At 57.2% G+C, this 25,055-nt stretch overlaps 2 protein-coding genes and 1 long non-coding RNA gene across 7 annotated transcripts in view; 2 read left to right on the top strand and 1 right to left on the bottom strand.

Annotated features, from left to right (window-relative positions):
• Positions 1-3,480, top strand: part of TNRC6A (trinucleotide repeat containing adaptor 6A) — a 94,233-nt gene extending 90,753 nt beyond the window's left edge. For all 5 annotated transcript variants that reach the window (XM_036310450.1, XM_036310451.1, XM_036310452.1 and 2 more), the window contains 3 exons: positions 400-470; positions 1,165-1,304; positions 1,495-3,480. In XM_036310450.1, coding sequence (XP_036166343.1) covers positions 400-470; positions 1,165-1,304; positions 1,495-1,870 — 587 coding nt within the window. In that variant the 3' untranslated portion in view covers positions 1,871-3,480. The remainder of the gene's footprint in view (positions 1-399; positions 471-1,164; positions 1,305-1,494) is intronic.
• Positions 3,481-15,414: 11,934 nt separating this feature from the next.
• SLC5A11 (solute carrier family 5 member 11) overlaps positions 15,415-25,055 on the top strand; it is a 52,552-nt gene continuing 42,911 nt past the window's right edge. The window contains exons 1-3 of the mRNA XM_036310402.1: positions 15,415-15,591; positions 16,874-17,025; positions 18,676-18,855. The gene's annotated coding sequence lies outside the window, so the exon portion shown is untranslated. The remainder of the gene's footprint in view (positions 15,592-16,873; positions 17,026-18,675; positions 18,856-25,055) is intronic.
• Positions 19,606-22,789, bottom strand: LOC118656771. Its single transcript, XR_004967688.1, has 2 exons — positions 22,464-22,789; positions 19,606-21,740 (listed from the first exon to the last, which is right to left on the bottom strand). It is a non-coding gene; the product is annotated as an uncharacterized LOC118656771 (long non-coding RNA).

Here is a 25,055-nt window from a genome sequence, read left to right as displayed (position 1 = left end):
TGCCTCCCGAGCTGTCTGTGAGGCGCCTGGGAGCAGTTGTAGACTGGGCTGACTTGATCACATCTTCAAGGCCTGCTGCTGGAAGAGAGCAGAAAGCAGGTGGCATGCTCCCGTGGTGACCCAGACAAACACGGGCTGTCTGCTCAGAGCTCCAGCCTGGGGGACACTCGTGCCAGTTCCTCAGAGGACACTGGAGAGGCCTTCCCCAAGTGGTAGTCTGTTGAGATAGATTTAGCTTCAAAAATGAAAATACCCCAAAGGGAGGCCGTCTTTGTGCCTCACTAGCCAGGAGCCCCGCGACCCCCACGGATAATGATGGGACTGGGATGTGCTTGTCCTAGGTTATCGCTCCGGCCACAGTCTCAGGAAACTGACTTGTCCTCTTTCTTCCTTGTTCAGGGTCCAGCTGGGGTGAGAGCAGCTCAGGGAGAATAACAAATTGGCTTGTTCTAAAAAACCTTACACCTCAGGTAAGGGCACGGGCACGGGCACTAGTGTGCGGACGCGCGGGGGCCTGCGAGAGGAGGTCCCCAGGCTTCTTATGTGGAGGAGAGGCTGCCGGGCCTGAGTGGGAGGCAGGGCTGGCAGAGGAGGCGGCTTAGGTCCCAGGGCTGCGGGCTGCGGGCTGCGGGCTGGTGCAGCCCTTCTGCCTTGGGAAATGTGCCGATTCCCTGGTCTTAGCCCAAGACGGGCAGTGACGTGGGCGAGGACCAGGGCTGGGCAGTTGACCAGGCCAGCAGAGGAGCTTGGTGCACTTGGAGAGCCCTGGCCTGCCCTGTTCAGTGCGGCCATGTTCTTAGTTTCTGGGCCACCCCCCTTGGAGGCTGATGTTAGATCCCCCCCCCCCCTCCCACAGGGAGCAGGGCCTTAATGGTCCTGCCTCAGGGCAGGGGAGAGAAGACTGGAAGCCACAGCAGGGCAATGTCTAAGGAATTGGGGACCTGGGAAATGTCCCAGGGTCCAGAGGCCACGGAGGTATGGCTCTGGGCCCAGTGGAGGTGGGAGGGGGCGCCGTACCCCACCACAGCAGTGAGTCCCGGGGGAAAGTAGCACCAGGAGTGATACATCTCAGGCGAGAGGGAGGACGAGAGTCCCGTCCCAGGACAGCTTCCCTGGTGTCCTCGCGCCGCGGCACAGCTAACGGGCACTTGCACCGTCTCCTAGATCGACGGCTCGACTCTGCGCACCCTGTGCATGCAGCATGGCCCCCTGATAACATTCCACCTGAACCTCCCGCACGGAAACGCTTTGGTCCGCTACAGCTCGAAGGAAGAGGTAGTGAAGGCACAGAAGTCTCTGCACATGTAAGTTGGGTGGCCCCAGAACATCCCCGGCACTGCGGCCCTGTGGGATGGTTTTGCAGGCACGCGCTCATGCAGGGAGGCGGGAGGGTGTGCTGGGTGCCTGGTGTGTCCTAGACACGCGGGTGCCACCCCCCTTGAGTCCCTGGGAGCCTCCGGTGGCTGGGTCCTCACGTGTCCGTCTCCCCCCCAGGTGTGTGCTGGGGAACACTACTATTCTCGCTGAGTTTGCCAGTGAAGAGGAGATCAGTCGTTTCTTTGCACAAAGTCAGTCTCTGACCCCTTCCCCTGGCTGGCAGTCCCTCGGGTCCAGCCAGAACCGGCTGGGCTCCCTCGACTGTTCCCACCCGTTCTCCAGCCGGACTGATCTCAGTCACTGGAATGGTGCTGGGCTGGCGGGGACTAACTGTGGAGACCTCCATGGCACTTCCCTCTGGGGGACCCCCCACTATTCCACAAGCCTGTGGGGCCCTCCAAGCAGCAGTGACCCCCGAGGAATGAGCAGCCCATCCCCCATCAATGCTTTTCTTTCTGTTGACCACCTCAGTGGGGGTGGAGAATCCATGTGACAGGTAGAGGTAGACTCGTGACCGTGACTGCAACCTCAAGATGCAAAGGAAAGGGGCACTAAGTTGAGCTCGCCGCCTGCAGCCGGGGCGCCTGTGGGAACAGCTCTTCTCTGCACATTTTCCACTTTGTTTTCCCCGAAACATATCAGTTGAATACTTGAATCATGCAGGCCAATACTATAATGTGAAGGTGTCTCTCGTTACACTCCCACTGGCGCCATGCGTGCTGACCGCGTAGTGAGCTCACCTGTGCGAATTCATCATGTTTAGCCTTTGGGTTCTTTTTTTTTTTTTTTCCCCTATTCCCACACCCCCACCCTTATTTTTTTTTTTTCCAAAACCATTGTTTGGGCTGATAACGTATGAGCTTTTACCTTTGCACTGAATGATGTTCTCTCCGTCTAATCGGCAATATGGGGGGGCAGCTGTTCCGTGTGATGTTTACTCAAGGATGTCCTTAAGGTGTGCGCTCTCCACTATGCCTTGACGTCCGCTACCTTACTGTGTGTCGTGGAGTTGGAGATCACGTTATGATGCTGACTTAGGACGATAATGAAAGTGTTGCACCCGTTTCTTCATGTTCTAAAACTAAAGAATTTCGCTCTGCAGTTTGAAAAACTGTGGCCACAGCTGTGACTTGCAGCCCGCCTGCACCGGGGGGCCCTGCACTTTGAATGGGCTTTCCATTTTCTTTTGAAGGCTCTCACGTTGACCTTCTTGTTTACAGATTTTTTTGTTTGTTTTTTGAGAAAAAAAAAATGTTTACTCTTCCATCATTAAAAAAAAAATTTAAAAGACAAAAAAAAAAAGAGGAGGATTTAAAAGATGCTTTCTATCTCTGGGAAAAGGAGCAGCATTTGGCCATGTTCTTGTTTTCTATTCCTGTCCTAAATCAGAGAGCATGGTTCTCAGGAAAACCGGGTCCCCAGTCAAACAAAAACAAAACCTTGTAGTTTCTTATAGGAAAAAAGGAAACCCCCAAGTTTTAGCACTGATACTATGTATTGCTCTGTTAAAGAATTTTCTCTGCCAAAAAAAAACACAAAAAACAAAAAAACGCTTCAAGCTGGAGTTTGACGTTCTGCTTCAGATGCTGTCTTTTTATTAGTGTGATGATGGTTTGCTAATGATCAGTAGGGAATCATTTTTGTAATTCCATCAAGTGGCTCTGTTTCTGCTGTCGTGACTGTGTTATGTCTAATGTTGTACCTTAAAGCCGAAATCAGTAACTATGCATCCTGTAAGCACGGTGTTGGGCTTACAGCGTCGTTCATTGTAGAAAGGAAATTTTAAATGTTGTTGCAAACTAACGAGTTACACCATTTTTACAGTTTCTTTCTCTCCTCCCCCCTTTTTTGCCCACAAATGGTATTATAATGCTTGCTTAGTCAAAGGAGAGACTAAACAAGGGTAAAAATTTTAACACACAGAATTTGCCATCATTTCATTGCCTTGATTCTAACTGTTTGTGTCCTATGATGCAAAAGAAGTCAGTGGCTTTTAACTGTTTACAAATAGAATGTGATTGTAAAATGTACAGTTTGGTTGTGTTTAATTATGAAATTTCTTCAGATATAATAAACCATGACTTTTTGGCTGCTCAACATCAATTGTCTCTTTTTTGTGAATTTATTTGTACGCTCCTTTTTATAATGAAAGTTTTCAAGTTGCTATGTATGAGGGCTCTCATAGAGCAACCGATTAAAAATATAAGCAAATATTGGAACATTTTACCTGAACTTATCCACAGTCTCACCCTGAAATAATGTGAGAACAATGGGCGGCAGTGGCTGGCTCCCGCCCGCCCCCGCGCCTGTGGGACCTGCTGCCCAGCGCTCCTGCGGCTCATCCTCCCTGCCCTCCGTGCCAGCGCAGGCCCAGCAGACACGCGGAGCAAGAGGCTCACTGCCCGGCAGTGTCTGGTGTTAAGCTCAGACCTCTGTTACCGAGCAGGAGCCGCCGGACGGGCCCCTCCCGCTCCAGCGGGCTCCGGCGGCCTGTGCTCGCAGCGCCAGGCTTCACTGCGGCCACTTGCCAGGCGTAAGCCGTGTTCCGTGCATTCGATGTGTATTGACTTCCACACTGGTTTTTCCAAAAACCAAAGGTAGCTTTGAAAAACCACGTCTGGAAATGTTTGGGACGTCACGCTAATTGACCTTTGGGGCTTTGAGTAGTATATAATTGACTTCATAACTGCGTTAATTGTATTGTTCAAGTGTTTGGGAGTTTTTTGCGCTTGTTATGTGGAAATAAAGTGTTTGATTAAAAAAATTAGCAAGTGGTTGCTTTTTGCTTGGTCTTTCAATAATACAGCGCTGCTCCCTAAGACACTGCGCTTCACCCAAGCCCACTTTCATCTCTCCCACCTGCCCCTTCATCCCGCTGGGAGTCCGACATTCCCGGGGTCCTGGTGCGGGTCACTGACCGCCCGCAGGAGCCCAGCTACCCATCCACATCTATGCCAGAGCACGGCCAGCCATTTCCGAAGGTGGCTCCCGTGCTCCCGCCGCCCGAGGTGCTCCTGCTGCTGTGCTGGGGCACGTGCGGGGCTCTGACCCTGCCTCACCCTCCCAGACGTTCCCACTGTGTTCCCATCCCCCAGGTGCCTCCACCCCTTGCTGCTCCCGTTGCCACAAGTGTCTTCCTGTCCCAGCAGGACCTCCAGGTCCTGTGCCAGGTGACAAGGAAGCTCCTGCTCAGATGTGTGGTCACTGGTCAGACGCATGGTAGGTGCTAATAGGGGAAGGAAATAAACTATTGCCTGTTGACACTTGTGGACCAAAGATGTGGGTGAGCCAGGGAAGGTGGAGGTGAAGTTCTTGACAGCAGGACAGATTTCGATCCAGACAGGAGTACAAACTGCGGTTTTATCGAGCAACTGGCTGTAGGTCCGGATTATGCTCCACCATTGGCACGTGCCTGTTACCCTCTTCGCCAAGGTTTAGGTCTTGCCCTGTGGAGCCTTCATTTTCAGATGTGAGCGGCGGGCTCGCTGGATGAGGGCCAGACTGCAACCCAATGGACCTGAGAGCCCCTGAGACCAGGCCCCGGGGACCTCCCAGCAGGCACTGGGGAAGCGGGAGGGGAGGGACAGTCATGGTGCGAGGCTTACACACCAAGTGCGCCCACGGTTCCTGCCTCACAGCTGGGTGCCCCAGCCGGCCCGGACTGGGAACTACCGGAGAGCAGTGTTTCTCAAATTGTGTGGCCCCCAAGGCTTGGGACTGCAGGTGAGCCTTCCGGGGGATCTGGGCCAGAACTTTAAGCTTTGCATTTACAGCTGAGCATGTTGCATTCTGCTCTCTCACATCTGTTTTCATCCAGAACTAATGTTTGAAGTAGCCAGTGAAACTCTCTTCAGAAAGCGGGGGCAGCACAGGGCCAGCTGTGTGGACGCTCACGTCCCGAGGAGCAGAGAACTCCAGTGGCCTCTGCTCGCGCACGGCTCAGATCCACGGCCCTGTCCTGGCCGGCGGACCGCTGGTAAGGAGACCCCTGACCTGCCGGGAGAGAGGACTCAGCTTTGGGCAGCTGTGTCCACAGTCCATCCCCGAGGGGGCCGGCTTCAGGTGATGACAGGACCTAAACAGTCCAGGGCCTGACACCAACTCACAGGCCCCGCGGCAGCATCACTGAACCCCCTGGCTTTTCATTGATTTCACGGTTTTTAAAGTCAACGTAGTTTATTGACGAAGTTGAGGGTGTACAGAAAATCAGTGCTGTTTGCCATGAGCTAAAGGGAACTATATACCAGAACCAGAACCCAAATGCGTTCCATTCCCGGTGGAGGTGTCTGTCAGAGTGGGAGGGGAGGGGGAGGTGCCAGCGTAGGGGGAAGGGGAGATGGTGGGGGAGGAGGAGGTGCCAGCGCAGGGGGGAGCGGAGACGCTGGGGGAGGGGGAGGTGCCAGACACCCGACTGCTGCAGGGAAAAGCCGTCTTTGCTTGTGACTCAGTGTCCCTTCTTGAACTGAAAAGCCTGTCAGGTCCCCCCACTCCTGGGGCCAGGACCCGCACTTTAGAATGGCTCCTCCAGAGACTCAAGGTGCATGCAGGGCTGGGGGTCGCCTCCGAAATGGGTCCTGCTGTGAGGCTCGGCTCAGCATCCCACAGAAGCACCCTCTGGCCTCGGCTCCTGCCTCCACTGCCCCCCACGGCCACCCGAGCAGCTGGGGAGCCAGGTGCCCCCTGAGGAGGAGCAGCGCGGCCTGGAGACCGCAGGCCCAGGTGTCTGCCCCGCAAGCCCGGAGCCAGTGAGGGGGCAGAGGTGGGGGCAGTGCGCCTGCCAGGGTCGCCTGGCGGCTTCAGGGAAGCACCCGGGCTCCTGCCACCACAGAGGCACTGCCGGTGACCCGCATGCCTACAGCTCAGCTCAGAGCCCTGCCGGCTGCCTGAGGCCTTCCCGCAGCCGAGGAGCCGAGCCCCGGACCGGGCGGCTGCCCTTCCTCACTCCTCTGCCGCCGAGCCCCACCTCCCCAAATAGTCTCCCTCCACCAGGGGCACCTGGTCCCGCCCCAGGGGACCATTGGCCGTGCCTGGAGCTGCTCTTGGCTGTTACAAGGGGGGAAGGGGGCTGCTCCTGGAACCTCGCATGCAGAGGCCAGGAAGCAGCCTCAGCTCCGCGGCCCGTTCACAGCCTCCCTCACGCCGAGGGTCCGAGCACACCCTCCGGCAGATCAGGCTGCGCCCTCGGCCTGCAGGTCGCCCCGCCGCCAGCCCCTCTGGGCCCGCAGCTGTCCTCCAGAGACGCCCCCGGCGTCCAGCATCCCCGTCTACGGTTCTAAAAGCCAAGCGGCGCGGAGGCCGGAGGCTGCGGTCAGTGTCTGCAAACCCGCTGAGGTCCTTCCCGGTCTGCCTCCCCGCGGGGGTGGGGGTGGCAGTGGCAGTGGCAGTGGCAGTGGTCCCGTCCCCCCTGGATGTTGTGTGAGACGCAGGGAGAACAGTGAGGGTGGCTTCCTCACTGGGCCACCACCGCGACAGAGGCGTGAGAGACCAGCCCGAGGGGGGGGGGGGCGCCTGGGGGGGAGAGGGGGCCCCCGCTCCACAGAGGCAGCGCCACGGCCAGTGGCCACTGCGGCCAGCGAGCGTGTGCACGGGCCGGGCCCCATGTGGGACACTCACAGGCAGTCACGGGGCCACAGCAGGAGGCTCGGACCAGAGTGCCCAACGCCAAGCAACAAATCCGATCAGTAACAGGCGGTCAGAAGTTCACGGCTGACCCAAAGCCCCAGGGCCTGCGAAGAGAGCCACGCGGTCCAAGCCCCCCTGTGATTCAGACCCGGGGCCCAAGAAAGGGCAGGAGCCCAAGCCAGCAGAGCCCTGGTCCCTGCTGCCACGAGTGCAAATGGCACCACCAGGCCGGAAGCCAGTTAAATAGTTAACTATGCACCGTGCGCCAATCACGTGACAAGCCATTTCCCGCCTAAGTATTCACGGGAAAGGACTTTATTGCAGTCACCCCAACCCGTCAGCAGATTAATGAATAAACAGATTGTGCTATATCCGTAGAATGGAGCTATTGATAAGCATAACAGTATGGATGAATCTCAAAATAATTATGCTGAGCAAAAGATAAAAAGCCAGACAAAAAAGAGTGCATATCACATAATGCCATTTATATAAAACTAGAGGCCCGGTGCATGAAATTCATGTACTGGGGGGGGTGGGTGTGGTCCCTCAGCCTGGCCTGCGCCCTCTCACAGTTTGGGAGCCCTCGGGGGATGTCCAACTGATGGCTTAGGCCCGCTCCCCCATGGGAACACACTGAACAACCAGGGAGCAGCTCCTGCATTGAGCATCTGCCCCCTGGTGGTCAATGTGCGTCATAGCAACCAGTCTTTCCACCATTCAGTCAATTTGCCTTTTATTATATAGGATTCTGGGACATGTGAGTTAATCTGCAGTGAAAGAAAATGAATGGAATCAGTGGTTGTCTAGGGACAGGGGGAGCTCAGAAACTTTGGGAAGTGGTGGGTGTCACCTGCACCAGTGGTTTCCGAGGTCGTGTCAAAACTCATCCAGGGGCATTTTTAATATGCATGGTTTTTTGTGCATCAATCATTCCATATAGACTTTTTTCAAAACAAATAAACAAAAAAACTCCCTTTGCTCAGTCTTGCACTAAAATGTTAAAGTATTCTTGGAAACAGCCCTTGGTTGCATCAGTTCTGTTCAATTGTGATGGGAAGTGGCCTCCAAACTCTGGGTGGGAGTGGAACCCTCATTTGCTGTGGGTTGAGCTAGCCCTGGATGGGTTTGGGGCTGCAAATTCCTTTAGAACCACTGCTAGTCAGTGGAGAAAGCAGCCACCAGGGGGCGCACAGTGACTTCCTTTTTCTGGAAGAAGCTTTGAGAAATCAAGTCATCTAGGAGGGAGTGTAGCAGGCTTTCCCACAGCACTCTAATTAAATCTTAAAAAACAAAATAGAAAATAGCCAAACAAATCAAGTCAAACAAATCAAGCTGGCTGTCGTCCTGTCCACCAAAAGGTTGCTAGTTTGATTCCTGGTCAGGGCACATGTCTGGGTTGGGGGCTCGATCCCAGGTGGGGGTGTGCAGGAGGCAACTGATCGATGCTTTACTCTCTCCCTTCCCCTTCCTCTCTCTCTAAAATCAATACAAATATTGTGACAAAAAACTTTGGTAAAGGTCCCTCTTCCAGGGACCAGCAATCCCTGTCCAGGATCTGACCTCGGAGCTCTATCCCAGAGAGTAAGTACATCGAGCATATTCACTGCAACCTTGCTTGCCATCGCAGACTGAGAACAACCAAAACCCTTCCCTACTGTCAGAGCAGTTCTTCTCAAGCTCCAGGGTGCATGGATCAGCCTCCTGGGGATCTCGTTAGAATGCAGAGTCCGGCTTCGCGGGCCTGGGTCTGCTGATGCTGCTTGGTGGGCTAATTATTGGGAATGGGGTTCACCAGCTGGCCAGAGACGTCGCTGTGGGCTATCCCTGAGCCGCCGCTGTAAGGCTGCAGGGCTGGTCCCAGTCTCCTTCCATCTTTGAAATGTCTCTTACATCTGCATGGGCCAAGAGAGCTCCCTCCCACCATCACATCCTAGCCAGTGAGAAGAGACATTTGCAGATAGTTTTTAAAAATCTATATATTTAAAAGCACAGAGACCAGAACAGCAGAACAACCAGAACAACTGGTGGCTATGACACGTACCCGGCAGCCAACCAGCCTGATCCAGGCCCCTATTTGCCCCCCACCCCCGGCCACCTGCCCCCAATTGGCTCCCAACACCCCAATCGGGGGGCAGGCCGACTGGCCAACCACCCATGGCCCCTCCCCCCCGCCAGCCCACCTCCTACTCATGCACGAATTTGTGCACTGGGCCTCTAGTAAAAAATAAAAAAACCAGGTCATGCGAAATACAATTGTCCTGAACTTAAGATAAATGAAAGAAAAAGAGTGGCAAAAGCTTACTTAAAGACAACGTAAACATTTTATGTCCCAAGAACACAGCTTGGTGAAGTAGGAAGCTCCAAGATACGAACGGCCAGGACAAACTCCATTTTGGCTGTGGTCCAACCAGACAGTGGCCAGCTCTCGGGGAAACCACAACCTAAGATTCCATGGCAATTGTGAGGAATGTGCCAATAATTGTGGTTCTCAGCCTTCCTAATGCCGTGACCCTTTCATACAGTTCCTCATGTTGTGGTGACCCCCAACCATAAAATTATTTTCGTTGCTACTTCATCACTGTGATTTTGCTACTGTTATGAATCGTAATGTAAATACCTGATGTGCAGGATGTATTTTCATTGTTCACGACTCACAGGTTGAGAACCGCTGGATTAGATCGTTTAAAAGTGCAATTAGAAAGCAAGGGCTTCCGAATAAAATGACCAGGATGAAAGGCCTGTTCTTAAAATATTCATAAGGGCAAAATAGAGAAAACAGGATGGCCCAGTGGGGAGGGCATCTTTTTCTGCCAAAGGCCATTTGGAAGCCATTCAAAGCCTGCCTGCCTTTACCACCCTCTGTTCCTAAGACAGCAGAGAGGGGAGGCAGGGTTAAAAAGCCGACATAGAAGCACTCTGGTCCCAGATCTAGCCACAGCTTCCATGAGATTGTCTTCTCCATAAATATTAATAAGAAATAGCTTTCACTTGTCCCATCTGCCAGAACCTCAGCTTGGATCCAACTGGTTCTTTCACAAGCTGGTGAATGTTGCATTATTGTACCTGTCTCGTGGCTAAAAGGTCTCTGTGTCTCTGTGTGTGTCTATCTGTGTTACAAATATGAGATATTTAGTAAATTAAAATTAATTGGTTTGCCCAGCCGGCGTGGCTCAGTGGTTGAGCGTCGACCTATGAACCAGGAGGTCACAGTTCGATTCCTGGAAAGGGCACATGCCTGAGTTGTGGGTTTTGGGCTCAATCCCCAGTGGGGGGTGGGGGACGGGAGTGTAGGAGGCAGCAGATCAATGATTTTCTCTCATCATTGATGTTTCTATCCCTCTCCCTTCCTCTCTCAAATCAATAAAAATATTTTAAAAATAAAAGAGTCTATGTGTTTTAATTATTATTCTTGCTGGACTTACACCAATAATCAGGCCAAACTTATTGAAACTTGATTTATTTTGCCAATGAATTAGTCTTAATTTGGCTATCTTTGATAAAATGAGGGTGATTTCACAGAGGAAATTCGTATGTCAGTAGAATACCTCTGCGGGTACTGGATTCTGGGGCTGTTCACTGGTTCGCTGTCTTTTCAGTTTTGTTTCTGCCTGAAAACTGGACGGATCCTGAATTCTCCCAGGCCCCCCCACTCTCTGGCTGAGCCTCCAAACTCACTGTTCCCAGGCCCTCCCCCCATTTTGGCTGGAGCGCTGAGGACACTGCCCTCTCCCACAGCCGCGCTGACGGGGGGGCTGGGAGGGGACCCCAACAGGCACAGCGCAGATATGAGGCGTCCCTTAGGCGGCGGGAGGCCCCGGAGACCCTCGGCTACAGGCCAGGAGCATCTCAGACTGTCCCTGGCGCCGGCGCCGGAAGATGCTGCGAGCCAGGCCTTCGGAACCGAGCAGCCCAGCTTCCAGAAGGTTCCCCTCAGGCGGCTGGGACTGGGGGCTGAAACAAGTCTGCCCAGCACGTGCCCCTCGGGCCTGTGGGCTATTCTGAGCTGAAGGCCGAGGAGACACGTTTCCTCTGACAGAATCTGCACGTGGGCCTGGCCCCGCCCCACGCCCCGTCCCTTTCTGTCGCTGAACCTCTGGTGCCCGTGGGCTCCCCAGGCGTGTGTGCGTAACGGAATTTGGTTATTTTCTCCTGTTAACCTGACTCGTGTAGATCTCACGAATACCCGCCCGAAAGCCACGAAGGGAGGGGAGCTGAGCTGCTCCCCACAATGACGGAATGAGCGGCTGTGCCTCGCACTGGCACTCGGGCGAGCCTCCTTGGGTGGGGCCTGGAGGAGGCACAGCCTGGAGCCCCCCCACCCCCCCACCCCTCACCCCATGCAGGAGAGGCAGCCGCTGCTTGGACCACATCCCTCGGCTCCACATCCCAGGTCCCCGCTGGGCACCCTGTCACTGAATCTTTACAGCCCTGACTATTTGACAGGTGGGGAGGCTGAGGCACAGGGAGGTGCAGTCACTTGCCAAAGCTGCCAACTTGGTCCGGCCAGGACTGAACTGGACCCTGAAGGCCGCCGGCCCTGCGCTGGGGCCCGGTCCAGGCCTCCCCAAGCCCAGGCGGCACTGGTGACAGCGCCCTGAGGCTGGCTCCCTCTAGAGCAGCCGTGGGCAAACTATGGCCCGCGGGCCGGATCCGGCCCGTTTGAAATGAATAAAACTAAAAAAAAAAAAAAAGACCGTACCCTTTTATGTAATGCTGTTTACTTTGAATTTATATTAGTTCACACAGACACTCCATCCATGCTTTTGTTCCGGCCCTCCGGTCCAGTTTAAGAACCCACTGTGGCCCTCGAGTCAAAAAGTTTGCCCACCCCTGTCCTAGAGCAGCAGTTCTCAACCTGTGGGTCGCGACCCCTTTGGGGGTCGAACGACCCTTTCACAGGGGTCGCCTAAGACCATCAGAAAACACAGAATAATTACATATTGTTTTTGTGATTAATCACTATGCTTTAATTATGTTCAGTCTGTAACAATGAAATTACATCCTGCATATCAGATATTTACATGACAATTCATAACAGTAGCAACATTACAGTTATGAAGTAGCCACGAAAATAATTTCATGGTTGGGTCACCACAGCATGAGGAACTGTATGAAAGGGTCGCGGCATCAGGAAGGCTGAGAACCACCGGTGTAGCGATGGGTTGACGGGAGTCCTTGTTCCCGGTTGAGCCCTCTGCACTGAGCAGGGCCCACCAGGCAGTCGCGGCGCCTCCCGCAGACCCACCGCCGAGGTGTCCCAGGGCCGCCCGCACACCTGCTACCCGGGCCTGTCACCGAGCAGCTGCGTGGTCTCCGGCCACGGAAGGCTCCGCTACAGGCCTTTACCACGTGACACTGAAGTGAAGAAACAGCTAACCATGTTTATTCCTTCCTTTTAAAAGAACCCACTGCAGTTAAATAAACGTTTTTATGAAAACAACCTATTTGCCTAAAAGATTTCGTGCGAAGAGGGACATCTCTTGTGTATTTGCAAACCTCTTCGGTGTCCGGCTCTCAGCTTCTGCCGCAGCTCTGGCCCTTCCGTGCCACGCAGGCTGGAAATCTGACTGGACATTCATGAGAGAAACGATAAAAATAACACCTCAGGATTAGGAAGAAGGATGTCTCATTGGGTCTCCCTGATGAAACAGCTCAGCACCATAGTCCCCACGTCCCCTCTTTCAGATGAGAACATCTGGATTCATGCACGGGCACCCACAGCTGGGAGGGGGACCCACAGCTGGGAGCGGGACCCACAGCTGGGAGGGGGATCCACAGCTGGGAGGGAGATCCACAGCTGGGAGGGGGACCCACAGCTGGGAGAGGGACCCACAGCTGGGAGGGGGACCCACAGCGGGGAGGGAGATCCACAGCTGGGAGCGGGACCCACAGCGGGGAGGGGGATCCACAGCTGGGAGGGGGATCCACAGCTGGGAGAGGGACCCACAGCGGGGAGGGAGATCCACAGCTGGGAGGGGGACCCACAGCTGGGAGAGGGACCCACAGCTGGGAGGGGGATCCACAGCGGGGAGGGAGATCCACAGCTGGGAGCGGGACCCACAGCGGGGTGGGGGATCCACAGCTGGGAGGGGGATCCACAGCTGGGAGAGGGACCCACAGCTGGGAGGGGGACCCACAGCTGGAAGGGGGACCCACAGCTGGGAGGGGGATCCACAGCTGGGAGAGGGGATCCACAGCTGGGAGGGGGATCCACAGCTGGGAGGGGGATCCACAGCTGGGAGGGGGGACCCACAGCTGGGAGAGGGATCCATAGCTGGGAGGGGGGATCCACAGCTGGGAGGGGGATCCACAGCTGGGAGGCGGGATCCACAGCTGGAAGGGGGATCCACAGCTGGGATGGGGATCCACAGCTGGGAGAGGGATCCATAGCTGGGAGGGGGGGACCCACAGCTGGGAGAGGGATCCATAGCTGGGAGGGGGGATCCACAGCTGGGAGGGGGATCCACAGCTGGGAGGCGGGATCCACAGCTGGAAGGGGGATCCACAGCTGGGATGGGGATCCACAGCTGGGAGAGGGATACACAGCTGGGAGAGGGATCCACAGCTGGGAGAGGGATCCACAGCTGGGAGGAGGGATCCACAGCTTGGAGGGGGATCCACAGTTTGGAGCGGGACCCACAGCTGGGAGGGGGACCCACAGCTGGGAGCGGGACCCACAGCTGGGAGCGGGACCCACAGCTGGGAGTGGGGACCCACAGCTGGGAGGGGGACCCACAGCTGGGAGTGGGGATCCATAGCTGGGAGAAAGGATCCACAGCTGGGAGAGGGATCCATAGCTGGGAGGGGGATCCACAGCTGGGAGGGGGGATCCACAGCTGGGAGGGGGGTCGACAGCTGGGAGGGGGACCCACAGCTGGGAAGGGGACCCACAACTGGGAGGGGGGATCCACAGCTGGGAGGGGGACCCACAGCTGGGAGAGGGACCCACAGCTGGGAGAGGGATCCACAGCTGGAGGGGGACCCACAGCTGGGAGAGGGATCCACTGCTGGGAGAGGGATCCACCGCTGGGAGAGGGATCCACCGCTGGGAGAGGGATCCACAGCTGGAGGGGGACCCACAGCTGGGAGAGGGATCCACAGCTGGGAGAGGGACCCACAGCTGGGAGAGGGATCCACAGCTGGGAGAGGGATCCACCGCTGGGAGAGGGATCCACAGCTGGAGGGGGACCCACAGCTGGGAGAGGGATCCACTGCTGGGAGAGGGATCCACCGCTGGGAGAGGGACCACCGCTGGGAGAGGGATCCACAGCTAGAGGGGGACCCACAGCTGGGAGAGGGATCCATAGCTGGAGGGGGACCCACAGCTGGGAGAGGGATCCACAGCTGGAGGGGGACCCACAGCTGGGAGAGGGATCCACAGCTGGGAGAGGGATCCACCGCTGGGAGAGGGACCACCGCTGGGAGAGGGATCCACAGCTAGAGGAGGACCCACAGCTGGGAGAGGGATCCACAGCTGGAGGGGGACCCACAGCTGGGAGAGGGATCCACAGCTGGAGGGGGACCCACAGCTGGGAGAGGGACCACCGCTGGGAGAGGGATCCACAGCTGGAGGGGGACCCACAGCTGGGAGAGGGATCCATAGCTGGGAGAGGGATCCACAGCTGGGGGGGGACCCACGGCTGAGAGCGGATAGGCGGCGGATAGGCGGCGTGAGGGCGGCCCCCTGTTCCCCCTCTGCCTGAGGCCGCTTAGGGGAGGGGCCGCCGGTGTGTGAGCGCCGCTGCTCCGGGAGCAGGAAACAAACAAATGCGAAAAGGCGGCGGCGGAGCACGGTTTTCCCGCCGAAGCCGAGCAGCTGAGAAGGAGCCTGGAGCCCCGCGGTGTCCGGACGCGCAGCAGGCGCCGTGGCGGCGGGACGCGCTCGAGGCCGCGCAGGCAGGGGCGCCCCGCGGGCTCCCGGTCCCGCGTCCCTGCGAGGTGGGCGCTGCGGGGCCGGCGCCAGGGGCAGCTGCCCAGGCCTCACCGTGACCGTCACCGCGGCCCGCCGCCCGGGGAAAGCCTCAGCCGTCGCTGCCACCACCGGCCCCGCCTGCAGGGGGCGCAGCGCTGCCCAATCCCGGGGGACTCGGCAGAACCGCCGCGCAGCCCCCCGGAGCGCACAGCGGCTCCCGGCCCGGGGACCCCGCCCATCAGGAAAGGGGGTGACTCGGCACCCGCTGGAGGGACGCGCAGGCGGGGGGAGGGCCGGCCCATGCCTCCGGGGGTCCCAGTCCCCACGTGTCCACCCTCCGGACGCCCTCAGAAGCCGTCGTTCTTGGGTTTTCGGGGGCTTCGCTGGCCACTGGCCCTGGGCACGGATTCAGCCTCCAGCCCCTTCCCCTCGGGTCGCTGGAGGCGGGACTGCACCCGGAACCACGTGGTCGGCTCTGCAGGCACCAGCCCCGTCCGCGGGGCCCCATGGCCTCAGCCTCACACGGGCTCCCCCCTAAGCAGCGGCTCTCCTGTGCCCCGTGTCAGGCACGCCCGAGTCTTCCCGAGCCTGGGGCCAGCCAGCGCCCCAGGACCTCCGCCTGCCCCACGGAGCCGTTTGGCCCCTGCGAGGTGGCGTGGGTGCAGCCTGTGCGAGTGCCCGTGAGTTTCCCTTAAAAACCCTGGTAATCGCCAGGCCGAGCGGCGGGCTCTGCGCGGTGGGGGCGGGGAGAGAAAGCTGCCGGGGCACCTGGCACCGCCTTCGGGAACACGCTTCCTTCTGAAGCAGGCGCTTTAGGGGCGCAGGCAGGCGTAGGGGAAGTTTGGAATGGGGTCCATGGAGGAGGCACAACTCCACAACACAAGGAAGCCAGGTGCAGGGAGCAGCAACAGTTGGATTTGCATAAGACAGGGGAGCTGGGAGTAGCCCACAAGGTCTATATTTACAAAATAAAGAACAAGGAAGAAAGCCAGGAAGACAAGAACAATGAGGAAGGACGCGGGGAGGACCTCACCTGGGACGTTTGAGCTCAGGAGTTACTATAGTAACCAGACTAAGGGAATAGTGACCAATCAGAGGGGACATCAAGGCACCCGGATCCGCAGCCCTTATAAGCCCTGGGGAGAAGGAACTCAGGGGGACCCTTTCCCCCTCCCCACCTGGGAGTCCATTCTGTGGGACTCTTCCCTCTCCTCACGTGGGAGCCTGTCCTTGTTCCTCAGTAAATCTCCACCTTTGCTAGACCACCTCCTGTCCGTGGATTCATTCTTCGATTCCCACAAAGAGTCCGGGGTCCAGTCCAAAAATTCCGTTTCAGTTTCTCTTGTGAAACACCTGAGAGTGGGACTGCTGGGCCACCGGGTAGGGACGTGTTAACTTTTGAGAAACTTCCCAAAAGTCCCCCAAGATGGCCCCATCGTTTTCTATTTACAGCACCAAGAGGGGACCAGGGCCGGGGATCAAGAAGCCGGCGGAGGTAACCGGCCAGTGCCAGTGGTCGTATCCGGTCCTCACATTAATCATGAGACGTTGCACAGATTGCTGGACTTTCCATTTTTCTAGAACAATCACAGTCGCTGGCCCTGTTGGCCCTGTGCTCCCCCATTTGGAGCTGAATAATGGCTGTCCCCTTCAGCTGGAACACGTGCACCCCAGTCGGCCACAGCCCCGCTGCCTGCCTCACTCACCTGCTGGCCTCCTGTGTGGGCAGCAGGGCCCTGGGACACGTTCATCGCCCCTAAGGCCCCAAGGACTCAGGACCAGAGCCAGGCTGCTGACGCACCCTTCGGCCTTCCTGGGATTGTGCCTCTGGAGGCAGATCGCAGTGTCAGGCCGTCTGTCTGTCCCGCTTCTGTCCATCTGTGCGACCCATTCTCCCTCCCCTACCCGGGCAGGCCACTCCCCTGCAGGCCCCCACTCATCTGGTGTCTATTTAATTGCCAGGTCTTTGTGCAACCAGCCGCCCTCATCTGGTGGACACATCTCTGGGTTTAAATCCTGGCTCTGCTGCTTACTGGCTTGCAGCCTGTGGGCGAGTTTTCTCATCAGTGAACTGGAGATAATGACAGGGTCTGTCTTCGAGGGTGACTGGAAAGGTGGGTGAGCACTGGACAGAACCTGCGCGTGTGTGCCACCAGCCTCCTGAGCCCCTCTGCCCGGGCTGCAGCCCAGGCCCAGGCCCAGGCTCGGGGCTGTGGCCATGACTCTGCTCCGGCGTGGCTGCCTGTGCCACGGGGGTCTGCAGTGGCCACATCTTCAGATTATCCTACCACAGTGGGAGATCAGAGCCTGTTGAAAGTCTCGTGTTTTACAAGGGCTATTTTTCAGTCTTGAATGCCCTGAGTGCTCCGCAAAAACCTTCCTCTGTCCCCGCCTGTCCTGGTGTCGTGGGCCACACAGGCCCCGGCCGTGGCCTGGCCACTCCTGACAGCTGCTCCGACTCCAGACGCCTGTCTTTGCACGGCCTCGGCCTGGAGAGCACAGGACGGGGCTGAACAAAGACGGTCACTGTCCCGGCCGCAGAGGCCCCAGGCGGCACTGACTGCTCTCCTGGGACGTTCCTCTGTCCCCTGCCTCCCCCGCCAGCATCTGTCCCTGCCCCCCCTCCCCCAGCTGTCCCAAGCCCGCCTGTCCCCAGAATGGAGGCGGGCCCGTGGGAGAGGGGAGAGGGGTGAGTGGAGCTGGGTGGTGCCTGTTAGGGTCGCTGAGGAGGAACGCACCAGGACAAAAGTGGTAAGAATTATAAATTTACTAGGGCACCTGGAGACAGGTGGGCTGAGCCCCCAAATGGCACCAGCCCCAGGGATGGTGGCCAGAGGCTGTAAAGGACTCTAGGTGGGCTTTTCCAGGTGGGGGGACTCTGGGGGGGGTCTGGATCCTGGGAAGGTCCGGAGGGGAGAGATAATTGTGGTCCTGGCAAATGGGATGTGGTCGAAGCGAAAGGGAATGAGGGTTTCGAGTGGCCTACAGGGCAGTTCCCAGGGGAGGGGCATCCATTCAATTCCCTGACCAGACCCAGGAGCGCCCAGGAGGCTGAGGGCAGGGCTCGGGCCGCCACCTTCCCACAGGGGCTGGTCTCAGCTCCAGGTCAGGGCTGGGCTGGGCCTGAAGCATGGTAGCAGCCATGTTTGGGTGAATGTTTAATATTTTAGCCCTGCTGGCTTGGCTTCTGTCATTATTTGCTTCCTAAAATAATAGAAAAGTTATTTTGATTTTCTGAACTATATAAATCATCCCATTCGATTGAATACCCCATTGATTGTAATGTGAATACCCCATTGGTTGTGGTTGTACTGGTTTTATAAAACACATTCCTCTGCACCTGGAGGCCAGGACAGCACAATTACTCTAAATTGCCCCAGTGGCTCCAGATAATGTGTTTCCGTTGACTGGGTGGTCCCAAGACCCAAAACAATAATTAATCTTTGTAGATAACTAATCAGCTCAATCTAAGCTTCTGTAACAAACTGCTTTTTGCAAACCAGGTTCCTCATTCCAAACCTCGAGATGTAATCAATACCTTTGAGATATTTGCCTATATAAAATAAATCTGGTGTTTCGGCCAAGGGGGCACAACGAGATTTGGTTTGGAGAGCAAATTGCCCCCTCGTAGCCCCAGCTTTGAAACGAATGTGGCTCCTTAACTCAACTTCTTGAGGCGTCCTTGAGTGATTCGCGGGGCACATTACAACAGGCCCAGCTCTCCCTGTCCCTGGAAAGACCATTCTCACTTTTCCTAATCTCAGCTGCACTGGAATTTGGAGTTTGACCTGCAAGAAGATTCTCGCTGGCGGGAGGGAGGCCGCCACTGCCCTCCCAGCTCTGGCTGCAGGGAGAAGCGGGTCCCCTCCTCATCACGCTCTGCCTTCTCCTGCCTCCGAAACCGCCGCCAGACCCCAGAGCAGGGGGCCCGCACCCAGAGGAAGGTAAGACCCCTCCAATGATCATTTTGTGAACTTGGAGCAGCCTGGGGACGGGACCCAGAGCGGCAGGGCGCGCGCTCCTCGGCAGCAGGCAGATGGGTGGCTGGAGGGTGGGCACAGCCAGTGGCACCAGGTGTGGGCCCCCTTTCCCACTGGCCGAGTCACTGGCCAGCCGCTGAGCCTCAGGTCTGAGGACCCAGGGAAGGGGCAGGGGCGATCTGCGTAACAGTAAGCCCGTGGTTCCTGCAGTGCAGCTGCTGGTCACTGAGCAAAAGGAGTTTCCACCGGCGCCTGCTGGGCACGGGTGGCGGGTCCTGGCCTGGCCTAACGGGCACAGTCACCCTGTGAGGGCACAGCCCGCAAATCACAGAGGGAGCTGAGGGCCTTTTAGAAACTGGCCCGGGTCTCTCAGAGTGGCAGCGCTGGGACTCACCCCCCGGGACTGTGAGCTACCGCAACACCAGATTTCCAGTGGCTTTCTGCTGGATGGTTCGGGGCAGCGGCTGGGAGACGTGTCCCGCAAAGGGGTCCTGGGGATGTGTCCCGGGGTGGGGGGTGGGGAGGTTCCCGATGCGCCAGGGCATGTGGCACGGAAAACTCCATGCTGCCGTCTCACAACCATTTACTGAGCGCTGCTATTACCGAGCAAAGTTCAAATTCAACTGCGTCCTCCTGCAGGTCTAATCAGCTTCAATCAGGGGTTCGTGAATGGGGCAGCAGCCCCTCCGGCAACTAGAAGGGCGCTTCGAGGGGTTGTCCAAAGGGGGAGGTTTATTTAGGCGGAAAGAGGGTGGGACTAAGAAGTTAACAAGTGGATTATTTCAGGCCTGGACAGCGTCCTGTCGGGGAAGGCGAATGACCCCAGTAGTGCTGACCAGGGAGTTCCAGGCGGTGGGTTTAAGTTCCACTCCCGGGAGAGGCTGGGCCGGCAGGCAGGCGACGTGGCTTGGCTTTGGAGACGGGGCTGAGCAACAGGGATTCCATTTGGGCCTGTTTCTCTTTCTAACACTGCTTTGGGGGCACAGTGCAGTGGGGACAGGCAGTAATGAGAGTCGTGCAAGTCAAATGTCAGCTTGACTCAACGGTGATGAGGAGTCATGCCTGCTATCAGGACAAATAACATAAGGGCCAAATTTAGGTTGAGGTCAAGAGAAGGCTGTTTGGGGTGACATCTGAAGGGTGAGTAGGAGTTCATCAAGCCAAGAGTGTAGGGAACAGCATGTCAAGCAGAGGGAACAGAATAGCAAAGACCTGAGGTATGAAATGCTGCTCAAGGAATAAAAAGAAGGCCGGTGTGAGATGGGCAGGGCCACAGCAGAGCAGGCACAGAGGTGCTTCGAGCAGGAAAGTGATCTGATCTGATGGAGGTTCTGTGCGAGGGTGGACTCGGAGCAGGTGTGGTACCAGGAGGCAAGACGGGAGGTTCCTGCTCAAGTGGCTTGGAAGACAGTGAGAGAAGCCAAGGTGAGGGCAGTGGGTGGATGCAGGCTGTACTTTGGAAGTGGAATAGGAAGGGATTAAGAGTCAATGGATTCTGGTCTAGGAAGCGGGTGGGAGAAGTGGCCGTTCAGGGAGACAGGAGGAGAAGCTCCGACAGGCATGGTCTCCAGCTTGGACAGTTCCATCTGCAGTGCCGGACGGACCCCACTTAGATGCTGCACTGGCCTTGGATGGACAGGTGTGGACTCACAAGGTGCTCTTGTGACGGTTGGTCTCCCCGAGAATCCTGAGACGCGATCATCTCTGGAGGGACAAGGAGGTGGAGCAGGAAGCTGGCCCAAGGTCACACAGAATGGCAGGGGCACTCACATGGGGTGACCTCCTGTTCGCTGGCTGGGGACAACTGCCACACCCTGCCCTGCCCTGCCCTGCCCGTGGCATCTTCCCTAAATGCCAGCATGTGGACCTTCCCAACGGGCCGGGGACGGTGTGGCCTCTGCTCCGACCAAAGTCCCCGGGATCGTCCTCCCAGCCTTTGTCTAAGGACCAGTCGCCGATGAACCCAGAGCACCCGCTGCTCAGGTTGGCAGAGTGGTCCTTCAGCTCCTCCCTCTGCAGGTCCAGGCCCAGCACCCGCTCCACCTCCACAATGGACCCGCCCGGCTGGGCTGCCTCCACCACAGCGTTGCTGGGCATCCCAGTCCCGAGCCAGTCACCAGCCGGGCTGTGGAGAGGCAGCCACCCCCACTGGGCACCACAGGGGATGCTGGAGGGGAGTGGCTGCGGCTGGAGTTCCGCCAGGGTCCACACGCAGGCCAGGCTAGCAGCTCGGGGAGGCCGGGGAGGAGCCCACATCGGTGCTTTAGTGGGGTGGCCTTGGCCCAGGACTGGCTGCGTTTCCTGTATCTGTTCCCTGGGGGCCTCTGACCTGACCCTCAGGGCTGTTGTGTGCTTCACAGCTGGGGCCAGGGTCTTCCTGACCAGAGCCCATGCTCTCTTCCTAAATGGTTTTATAAGAAGGGCAGGGAGAGACCCAGTCCTCTGGACCTTGTCATGTTGTATAAGGAGCTTTCGACAAACCTGTGACACGCGTCGGATTACTAGCCCCATTCACAGGGAGGCTGTTGGCCCGCGATGTCTCTCGGAGCTGATAAGAGGCAGGGGTGGGACCTGAAGGGGCAGTGCCCCTCACGCCTCGTCACGCGGTCACGACCGCCGTTCCGGGAGAGTGCCGGCCTGAAGTTGGGCTTCGTGGTTGGAGGGCCACTGTTCCCGCTCGAGAGCCGTCCTGGGCTCCCGTCTCTGTCCCAGCTCCCGTCCCTGCCTGAGTCTGATCCTCTGCCGCTGTGCCGCGTCCGAGCCAAACACTGCGTGCGGCTGTGTCTCTGAATGTACTGAGTACACAGGCAGTTTTATGCTGCAAATCTTGTTCGTTTCTTTTACTTTCGCTATGAAATGTTTCAGAGGCACAAGTTATAAAGAATAATAACCCGGGCCCCGCCCCCTGCCCACGCAGCCGGCTGTGGAAAATTCCCACATCTGCCCTGTGGGTGATGTAACCCGCCCAGAGCAGAGGGTGAGCGGCCGGCCGGTTCCCTTTTGTTCTTTGGCCCATCGGGGGCCACAAGGGAGGGTGTTCTTGCAAACAAAGCCTTCGTTATGGAGCCTGCTTTGCACGCCTCTGCCCTCCCATCCAGGGAGCGCCCTCGCAGAAGGTGAAGCAGGAGCCCACCCCAGTGTGCCTGCTTGGGCAGGACGAGGGGCAGCAGGCCCTGGTGTCATTTCATCCAGTGGCCTGGGCACACATGCTGCACGGGCCAGGTCCGCCTTGCTCACCGCGTTGTCCTCCATGCCTAGCACAGCGCCTGGCACACAGCTGGTGCCTAATGAGTGTTTGTCACTGAGTCCCCAGAGCTTAGCATGGAGTCTGGCACACAGCTGGTGCCTAATGAGTGTTTGTCACTGAGTCCCCAGGGCTTAGCATGGAGCCTGGCACACAGCTGGTGCCTAATGAGTGTTTGTCACTGAGTCCCCAGGGCTTAGCATGGAGCCTGGCACACAGCTGGTGCCTAATGAGTGCTTATGGAAGAGACACAGGGAAAGGGAGCCAAGGACGGAAGGAGAGGAGAGAAGGAGAGAAGGGCCGAGAGGGACAAACGAGACAGACCCACCAGCGTTGGATGATGCAACGAGCTTCCGCTGGAGACCCACACCCGTCAGTACTGTGGCCTAGAAGCAAGTGGCACCGCAGGCCCAGAGCCCAGCTCACTGTCACCTCTTGGTGCCTCGTTTCCCACCTGCAGGGTGGGCGTGTCACGTGCTCGCTCTCCGCTGGTGAGGAGGAGATAAGAGCACACGTGTGCCTGGCGGGCTGCGTGCCTGGCGTTCGATGGCAGTGCCATGGGCTTGCTGGAGAGCGGGCACCTTGCAGGCTCTGCCTGGGAGCTTGTGGCCGGACAGCAGCACCTGGGCTCTGGTTTCTCTCGTCTGTGCTCCTATCCCCGCGTGAGAATGCAGCCGGCCCCTCCTGGCCCCGGCAGGCCCCACCTCCTGGGACTCAGGAAGAGCCAGGATCGGCACCAGCAATGAGTAACTTGTTTATCTGCCCCACCCCTCCCGGTGCCTGGCAGGCAGAGGCCTTCCAGAGGGGCTGGGGGAGGGGCTGGGGACCCGGAGTGCTGCTCCTCCTCACCCTCCCTCCCATTTAGACCTGCTGGCTTCTAGAACAATCTATCTCAGCCCCCAATTAAGCGGCTTCCTAAGCCCCTTGTTCTCAGTTTTCATCGTTGGGAGCAGCAGGTTGACAGTTTGAAAATGCAGGCTCTGAAGTCAGATCCGGATTGAGGCTGAGCTCTGTGAGCCTCCTCCCAGCCTCAGCGAGAGTTCAAAGCTCCCCTTGGGGTGGGCGGGGAACTAACAGATCGCTGAGCCCCTCCCCTCCCCAGGCGGCTTCTCTAAGTGAACCCCGCCGTGTGCAGGCCTCCCGGTCTCGGCGCTGGGTCTCCAGGGGACACCGAGGGCTGTCAGTGCTGTGGCCTCGGTGAGTAGAGGCCAGGGCTGCTGCGAGCATCCTGCAGTGCCAGCCCCAGAACAGAGCTACCCGGTCCCACGGGCAATAGAGGTGAAGCCCAGCAGCGACAAGGACAGGACAATCCTGCACCGCAGCCGGCCGCTCTGTTCGCCGTTCTGATCAGAAGCAGGAAACTGCTCCCCGTTCTCCCCTCACGTTCCCTGTCATGAGGCACCGCAGTGACCAATGCCCTGCCTGCCCACTGCTTGCTTCTAGTCAAGCCTCCCCACTGACCACGCCATGTGCTGGTCCACAATCCCTCGATGGCCGCCCCTGGCTCAGAGCAGCTGTGCAGTGGGCCCAGGGCTGCTCCCCCCGTGGAGGTGTTTTGAGAATTTACGGGACAGCTTTTGGTTGTCACAATGATTTGGGACACTACTGGCATCTAGTGCCCGGAGGCCAGAGACGGTAGCCACCCCGAAATGCACAGCTGCCCAGGTGGCCTTTCTGACTTCCCACCAGACGTGGGGGGGTGGGGGGGGCGAAACATGCTTAGGACGGTCTGAAGCGGGAACCTACGCCCAGTTGACACAGCACAATATGTTGGGGTACTTTTTTAAAAATATATTTTATTGATTTTTTACAGAGAGGAAGGGAGAGGGATAGAGAGTTAGAAACATCGATGAGAGAGAAACATCGATCAGCTGCCTCCTGCACATCCCCCACTGGGGATGTGCCCGCAACCCAGGTACATGCCCTTGACCGGAATCGAACCTGGGACCCCTCAGTCCGCAGGCCGACGCTCTATCCACTGAGCCAAGCCAGTCAGGGCCTGTTGGGGTGCTTTTGATGTAGGAGTGTCCCCGCTGTTATTTCCCACGCTGTCTCAAATGGTTTTCACAGGGCCCTGCCTCACGTTAGGAGCACGGTGTTCGTGGCACCTGCTTGGACTTCCCCATAACATTTAAAATCGCAAAGCACTTTTACAAATGTAACATCTGGTGTGCACAAGCCTCTAGTCGTGTTTGTAGACTCGTCTTTATTCTGTGCTTCTGGAATACAGTGGCTTCTGCGTCTCCTGTTTCTCTTCAGAGCCCCTTTCGCACAGTTGAAAGCATCTGCCCGCCCTCTGCGTCTCCCGGGGTCGGCAGAGCAGTTTCCGGTTGAAGCAGCATGAATCTCTCATAAACGCTGACCTTTGATTTCTCAGACAAGTGTCTCTGAGTCCTCTGACCCTCCTGGGTTAGAGGCTGGGAGGAGGCTCGCAGAGCTCAGCCTCAGATCCGGACCTGTCTGACTTCAGAGCCTGCATTTTCAAAATGGGTTATTTGAACCCAAGGGGAGTACATGTCCTGGAACCTCCGACCTGCAGCCAGTCAGTCGGAAGCACAGGTGACGACCTGGATGTGCAGGGGGGTGGGGACAGTCCTGTAGGTCCGAACCCTTAACCTTAATCTTGTGGCTCTCAGAGCCCCCCCCCCCTTTTTTTAAATTATTATTTATTATTTAAGTCACCACCTAGAAATATATGAAACTTCATTGGTTTCAGTCTTGATTTTGGTCCTTTCACAATACTTTATAGTTATCTTCATGTTAATTCTTTTTTTTTCTTCTTTTTTTTTTTTTTATTGCTTAAAGTATTACAAAGAGTATTACTATGTCTCCTTTTTTTTTCCCCGCCCTTGACAATCCCCTGGCCTCCCCTATCCCCCAGTGTCTTATGTCCATTGGTTATGCTTATATGCATGCATAC

The sequence above is a fragment of the Myotis myotis genome, unplaced genomic scaffold (genome assembly GCF_014108235.1).
Source record: "Myotis myotis isolate mMyoMyo1 unplaced genomic scaffold, mMyoMyo1.p scaffold_m19_p_5, whole genome shotgun sequence".
NCBI lineage: Eukaryota > Metazoa > Chordata > Mammalia > Chiroptera > Vespertilionidae > Myotis > Myotis myotis.
The sequence above is the reverse complement of the archived record's forward strand: the minus strand, read 5'-3'. Positions and strand labels throughout refer to the sequence as shown.